The sequence below is a fragment of the Tupaia chinensis genome, unplaced genomic scaffold (assembly GCF_000334495.1).
Source record: "Tupaia chinensis unplaced genomic scaffold, TupChi_1.0 Scaffold000159_1, whole genome shotgun sequence".
NCBI classification, from domain to species: Eukaryota; Metazoa; Chordata; class Mammalia; order Scandentia; family Tupaiidae; genus Tupaia; species Tupaia belangeri.
The window spans coordinates 1,290,666-1,297,353 of record NW_006159630.1 but is presented as its reverse complement, the minus strand read 5'-3'; the positions used below and the strand labels follow the sequence as shown (position 1 = coordinate 1,297,353).

General features: G+C 59.1%; 1 protein-coding gene across 6 annotated transcripts; it reads right to left on the bottom strand.

The window, feature by feature from the left end:
* Positions 1-217: 217 nt before the first annotated feature.
* LOC102498853 (uncharacterized) lies at positions 218-4,637 on the bottom strand. Of its 6 annotated transcripts, none has more exons than XR_003548955.1 (3): positions 4,098-4,637; positions 3,276-3,373; positions 218-1,662 (listed from the first exon to the last, which is right to left on the bottom strand). XR_003548955.1 is itself a non-coding variant. In XM_006145657.2 (3 exons), the coding sequence occupies exons 1-3, from the start codon at positions 4,236-4,238 to the stop codon at positions 431-433; spliced, it is 672 nt and encodes a 223-aa protein (XP_006145719.1). In that variant the 5' UTR covers positions 4,239-4,637; the 3' UTR covers positions 218-430. The 6 variants fall into 6 exon arrangements, 5 of the variants coding, with proteins under 5 accessions (XP_006145719.1, XP_006145720.1, XP_014442215.1 ...); XM_006145657.2 differs by lacking the exon at positions 3,276-3,373 and having other exon boundaries at positions 218-850; positions 1,022-1,132; XM_006145658.2 differs by lacking the exon at positions 3,276-3,373 and having other exon boundaries at positions 218-829; positions 1,022-1,132.
* Between the last annotated feature and the right edge of the window lie 2,051 nt (positions 4,638-6,688).

Genomic DNA, 6,688 nt, shown 5'->3' with positions numbered 1-6,688 from the left:
CAGGCGCAGCGCTCCGGGCCTCCGCGACGCTGACCCGGTGGACTGTTGGCGAAGGCCACGCAGAAGTGGCTGCGGGAGGGCCGGCTCCTGCTGTCCGGACTTGGGCTGTTGGAAGTCCGGAGTTTTCTGGGGGAGCCTCCCTGTGGCACTTTCGGGAAAACCCCTCCTGGCTGGGGGTTTACTGCCTGCTCCGTTTTGATGCCTCAGGAACTGGGTGGAATATGTATTTGTGCAGCTTAAGATAATAATAATACATAAATGGATCTAGTGAATTATTTTTAATTTAATGATGGACCGGTGGCCACACTCCAGGCCAGGCAAGCAGAAACCAGGTGGTGGCCACACCTCCAGACAACCTGCTGCTGCACTCCAGACCGGGTGTGGGCTTTGCAGACCCTGGCTGTTCTGTGGGAATTTTAGTGGTAATGACTCACTTTCCGTCTATACAGGCTGACGATAACCAGGCCAAGGAATCACCCCTCCGGAAGGGGAGGAAGGAGGCTTCTGTCTTCTGCCTTCCCAGCAGTCCTTGGGGGGGACACCCTTGCCCATCTGAGACTACAGGGTCAGTGGTTGGACTGGAGAACAGTAGAGTGCTGTCTTGGGGCTCCAGGAGACAGCAGGACAGGCGTGCCCAGTGTGTGGCCGGCAGGCTGGGCCGCCTCCTGTGCCGGGTCCTGCAGGGGCAAGGGCGTGCAGGGAGGGGCAGTCCAGCAGAGCCGGAATCTGGGTCCCCCATCCTGTGGGTTCTGCTCCTGGGCTTGCAGGCTTGATCAGAGACGCTGATGCCGAGGCTGGACTCTTCAGGGAAGCCCAGCCCTGAGGACCCCTGTCCAGGTGCAACCGGCACCTTGTAAACATCCAGACACAGGGAGCTGAGGCAGCCTGCAGTCACTCTGCTTACTTGGCACTTCCTCCACAGCCAGGCCCCTGTGGGAGTGTGGGCGGGGGTCCCTGAAGGGAGGGCCTGAGCCAGGCTCTGCTTGGAGTTGGCTGGAAGGACCCCAGAAACTGTACTTACGGGGGCCCTCCCTTCTCCTGCTGGTCCGGGCTTTCCTGGCAGAGCCTGGCTCCCATCAGCACAGGGTCCTTCCTTAAGGCAGGAAGACTGAGGGCTGGTTTGGGTCAGCTCCTGCAAAGAAAATGGGTTCCTCCCATTCCAGAAACCCAGAGTGCACCCCTGCACCCCTCTGGGCTTGAGGCTGAGTGTAAATTCCCAGAAAACCTCCCCTCCAAGCCCACCCCAGACTCAGCAGGACCAACGGCCTGCGGAGGGGCCCCCCACTGTACCAGTGGTGTCCTCTGAGGACGTGGGCCTTTCTCGGGCCTCAGACAAGGGGACAGGGCAATGTGAGTGGAATGGGGACTGGAGGCACCCTCCCCGGCCTGGGGGTCCCAGGCGTCGCCCCACCTTCTTCAGCCCCCTTGAGTAGTTAGTATTACGCGCACCATCGCCGGCAGGGGCAGGGAGAGCAGGGCAGCCATGCTGTCCTCGGAAGATCGCGCTTTTGTAACCCAAAGTCTGCCAGTTGGTAACCGTGTACAAGCACCCTGAATTACACCTTCCAGGTGAACGCTGGGTTATATTTAGCAACAGATTGCGAGTCTGTGTTTAACAGGCACCTTCGCAAAGCAGGGACGCAGGCTGGGCAGCCTCCTGACCTGGTTGGACAGAGCGACAACAGGAATGGATGCTCACTCAGGAGAACGGGGAGGCAGGGCTGTTCACCTACTTCAAGCTTTCTCCCGTCTTACTTGCGCGGCTTTTAAAGCTTACACCAGGTCTTTGAGTCTGTCTTGGAGACGGTCTATGCCTGCAGGTGCAGCCTGTGCCTCCCCAGGGGGGCCTGGGGAGCTGTGCTCACATCCCAGCTCCACCATCCTGGGGACGCCTGCCCGGGAGGCTGCAGGCCCGGCCCTGGATTCCAGCTCCCTGGATTCCAGCTCGGTTTGCTTGGCCTGCATCCTCTCCCGTCACCCCGAGCCCTCAGGGCCTCCAGGGCCTGCTTGGGAGGGGTGAGCACTGGGGATGAGGGTGGGGGCTCTGCCCCAGCAGCGCTTCCTCCTCTCCCCACCAGGGCATTTTTACCCTCATCTCCCCTCCAGAACAGTTCTGAGCTCATTTAAGCTCCCAACCACAGAAGCCTGCAGACCAACCAGCCTGCCTGCACCCTGCCCCTTCACCCTAGGCCTGGCCTCCTGGACCTGTCCCATCCCCCAGGGCTCTGGTGGCAAGAATTAAGAGTGAATTTTTGTTGTCAAGAAATTGTTAAGGGGACCAGCAGTTAGCGTAATGGCAATGCCACTGGACTCCCACGTAGTCGACCGCAGTTTGCGTCCCAGACCCGGTGGCTTAAAACTCACGCCGGGCGCGTGCGTGCCCAAGATCCCGAGAGGAGAATGGAGGAGAAGGGATTGTGGCATGACCATCCCCCCGGAGAGTGATTTCTCGCTTTCTGTCTCTCTGTCTCTGTCTCTGTCTGGTGAACGCATGTGCCCTATAGCGAAAAAAACCTCTCCAAAAAAAAAAAGAAATAGTTTCCAATTTGCCCTTTGACTAACAGCCCAGGGAACGGTGGAGACACCCAGCACAGTCCCTGTTGCTCTCCGGCCAGTAATGGCCCTTGGGTACCTCACTGACACTCAGAATGGGGAGCACATCTGCTGTCAGGGGGTGAGTGTGGGAGGGGCTCCCAGGCCAGGAGAGGTTTTGGGGTGTCAGGCCCCCCAGCTTGGGGTGAGGTCGTTCTCGGGAATGCTTCTGCACGTATGACAGGCACGTGCGATGCGTGTTTGGTGCACAAGTCCATGTGTGAGTGACTTGCCGCGACGGACTCCCACATGTGCTGGTGTGCTGTGGGCAGTACGTGAGCACGTGAGTGCGTGCACGCTGTGTAAATGCAGTGTGCACTGCCCCGTGCCCAGAACGGCTGGCTCTGTGGGTGTCCCTGCCTGCTGGCCAAGCGGCAGTGGGGGCTCCAGCCTGTGCACTGGGCCTGTCCAGGGTCCAGGGTCCAGCACTACCAGAAGCCTTCTCGCAAGCCCAGACAACTGCAGAGACCCGGGCTCTCCGGCACCGCTGCACTGTCCTCTTCTCCTCTTCCCCTCCTGCCCCACCAAGGCATGCTGCAGACCCCACACCACGCTCCTCTAAGACTGAAAAGCCTGTTAGCTCTGGACAGTGAGAGGACAGGGAAACCAGGGAGGGTCCTCTGGCCGAGAGCAACACAGCCACCTCAGGCCAGCCAGCCTTCCCAGGGCAGCAGGGAACTTACTTTGGTACTTGGGAAGTGGCTGCGGGGCCAGGCACGCTGGGCAGCTGCCAACCTCTGCGGCACACAACGGGCCGTCTGCAGCTACTTGCTGGTAACAACTGCTTTGAAACAGTACAGAAGGAAACAGCACACCGGACTGGTTTCAGTGAACTGGGGAGGGCATGGGAAGGGCCACAGAGCAGCCCCTCTCTGGGAGAGGGGGAGCCAGCCAGGGGACAGTACTTGGGAATTCGGAACACAGTCCTCACTCCTAAATTAGGAGCTTGGTTATGCTCAACCATAAGGACCTAAGCCCTCCTGAGGCAGGGAGGCCCACACCCAGGTGCTACCCTGGTCTCTTCCATCTTGCAGCCAGCATGCAGGTGGCTACTCTCCTGGGGCTGGGGCAGCCGGCTCTAGGCCCCTCGACCGACCTTCCCTCGGTTGAGGGGGCCACGGGATGGGCGCCCTGAGGCGCCTTCCCAGCTGGTCCCCCTTCTCAACACTCTGGAGGACCCGAGTGGCCTGGGGGGGCCCTGCGCCAGCCACTGCGCAAGCTCCGGAGAGTCAAGGACCACCGGTCGCCAAGGTGCTTTGTGTTGGTTCCAAGAATTTTCTCACATTTATTTTTTCTCTCATTTTCTTTACTTAAAAATTAAGGTAAAAAAATGGGGCGGGGGGATAGGTTCCTGGACTGAAAAACTTCGGGGCAAGCTTGCTTTTCGGAGCATGAGCGGGAAACGCAGGCTTTCTGCAGGCTGCACCCTGCACCGACTCGGCACCACAGCGTGAAACCGGCGCCCCCGGGGCGGCTCGGCCTGGCTTCCGACCCTCGCCTCCTACCTTCGGAGGGCTCCGGGCAGGTGCCCGGCCAAGAATCCCAGCGTGAGGTCCTGGGGCTGGACGCTCAGTCGCCCGTCTGCTCTCTTCTTCCCGGGCGCGGTTTCTCCGGAGCCGGGCGGGTTTCGGGTCGGCAGTCCTCATGTGCGTGGGCAGCTGGCAGCCTCCGCATGCAGCTCGCGGGGCTGGACACGCGCCGGGGCCAATGCTGCCTACAGTCCGCCCAGGCCAGGCACCCGCGCGGTGGTCCGTGTTGCCCTGCCCGCGCCCGCGGGGCGGCCAGTCCGCGCCGGCCTCCCCCGCGGGGCCTGCACGCAGGAACTAATTCAATCGCCCCCGGCCTAATGAATAGCCGCGTGCTAATCGGATCTTCGGGAGCTTTATGGGACTTAGTCGCGCCGCCTTTCCTCCCAGCTTGCACCTCGTCAGGCGCCGCTTTCCAAGGCGCGGGCCTGGGGTCTCGCACCGGGGTGGGGTCCTAGAAGTCCCAGCCGCTGGGTCTGGGAGTCGCTGGAGCCGGGATTCTGACCCGTGCCGCTGCTACCCCTCCCCCGGGCCGGCCGGGGCTGGCCGGTACACCTTGTCCTGCGTCCCAGCCCGGCCTGCGGAGCTCCGGCTCTTACCTGCGAGCCCTGGACTCTCTGGAGTTCCCCTCTGGCCGCGACGCGGACGCCGGCGGAGGCCGGGTCTCCGGCGAGCGGGAAATCCCGGAGTCCCCGCCCGCGGCCCCCCATCCCAGGTCCGAGTTGCCCGCAGGGCAGGGGGGGAGGGGAAGGCCGGCTGGGCAGTCCGCCCGCTTCCCCTTTCTCTCCGGATTCCTTTGATCCGCAGGCTCTTAGCCGCACCTCGGTTCCAGGGCTGCTGGGGTCGGCCCGCGGGGATCCTGGAAACGGTCCCCAGCTTATCTCCTTTCATCAAGCGGCCTTGGGCCGCCTTGAAACCGCGGAGCCAGTAATTGCTTTTTTCAGAAGGCCCAGTGCGGACTGGACAAGAGCCAATCAGCGCCTTGTTTACACTCGATGATTGACAACCCGCTGGCGGAGTGCCAACCAATCCCAGCAGTTCTGTGGGAGTGGGTGGGGGGCGGGGACAGAAAGGAAACAACAGGCTCTGTATTTAACTCTTTAGCGTCTCTGCCGGAATTAGGCGGTGGAGAATTTCTAATGCGTGCGAGTGTCGGTTGGCAATCTCTCGTTTAAATATTTTCCCCACCCGGGGAGGGGAGAAAGCAGGGATGAACAAGAAGAAAGAGTAAAAATAATGTATCCATCGCCGCTAAGACATCACCTCGAATCCCCGAGAATAAATAGCATTTGGGTGAGAAACCAAAATCTAACCGAAATATTTGTTTACAGAATATTTTTAAAAGTGGTTTTCCAGCTGATTACAAAAGAGAACTGTTCAGAGACTCTTTCAATGGAGCGAAAATTTAGCGAGTATGTAGAAGGGCGGCGAAGAGAAGTACTATGCACGAGTTTTCACATGCTAGCAACCCCATCATCGACCCCCATTATCAAGGTGAAAATATTTTTAAAAGCTGGCATCAGTTGAGAAGTAATAATCTTTGTTTTAGCAATAAATCCAGGGCTTTTATTTTGATCGTTGTTCTCTGCGCAGTGTGAGAGAGATAGATAAAATGGAGAGTCAGTAGGTAGATCGCTGGGGACATGAGATCCTCTTCCCCAGGTCAGACCCCAGCGCCGCAGGGGCAGAGAAATAGGCCATCACGAAGCTGTGGCTGCCCAAGCCGCCCGAGGGCGTGAGTGCATGCCTGAGCTAGTCCGACGAGGGGCGGCCTCGGAGTGGGGGGAAGGGCCAGGCAACCCAGGGAGGCCCATGGGGCTTGGAGGTCAGGCCTTCCTTCGCCCTGGTTCTGCCACTTGCATGACAGATTCTGGGTATTTTTTTTTTTAATCATTTGCTCTAAAAGATGTTGTTGTTAAGTGCACCATAAAGTCAAACGGTAAAGCTGCTGGAAAAAAAAAAAAAAAAAAAAAGCCTCTCTGGCCTGGACACGCGCGCGCTCCCACTCGCCTCTGCTCCCTCTCCCGCCCTGCGCCACCACATTCCCATTCAGCAGCAACGATCTGCGCAGAGGAGCTGCGCAGTCGCCGGGCTTGAATTAGGCGCCATCGGGCTTGGTAGTAGCCCCGCTGCTCCCTGATTGGCAGCTCCCCGGCCCCGCGCCAGTCCGGCCCCCCAGCCTATTGGGAGGCCTGTTTACGCCGAATGAGTGGCACGAGCTCCCGGCCGCGGTGGGCCGCGCGGCCAATCAGCGCGCGGGCTGCTCGGGGCTGAGTGGCACGAGCTTATTAGTATGCAGGGCCGGTGGCTCGCCGCGCCGGGCTGCAGGTTTGAGAGCCGCTCTGGATGGGCTCGCTAGAGTCGTTGTTGTGGAAGCGCTGCATTTACAGTGCAACAGTCAGCACATTGAAAATACCAATAGGAATACAAAACAAAGTCACATTTACTGATTTAATTGTATTGCATTCAATTGTATCCAGGAAACAGCCTCCAGTAAGTAACTGAAATTGCTTTCATTTTTTTTGTTTTTGTATTTTTGTATTTTATTTTTTATTTTGGCTTTGGGGATT

Excerpts from the sequence above, each read along its gene's own strand:
- LOC102498853 (XM_006145655.2), bottom strand. The coding sequence starts at position 4,238 with ATGAGGACTGCCGACCCGAAACCCGCCCGGCTCCGGAGAAACCGCGCC. Across the intron at positions 1,133-4,097 it reads CTGCCCGGAGCCCTCCGAAG|GAGCTGACCCAAACCAGCCC; the intron begins GTAGGAGGCGAG and ends TTTTCTTTGCAG.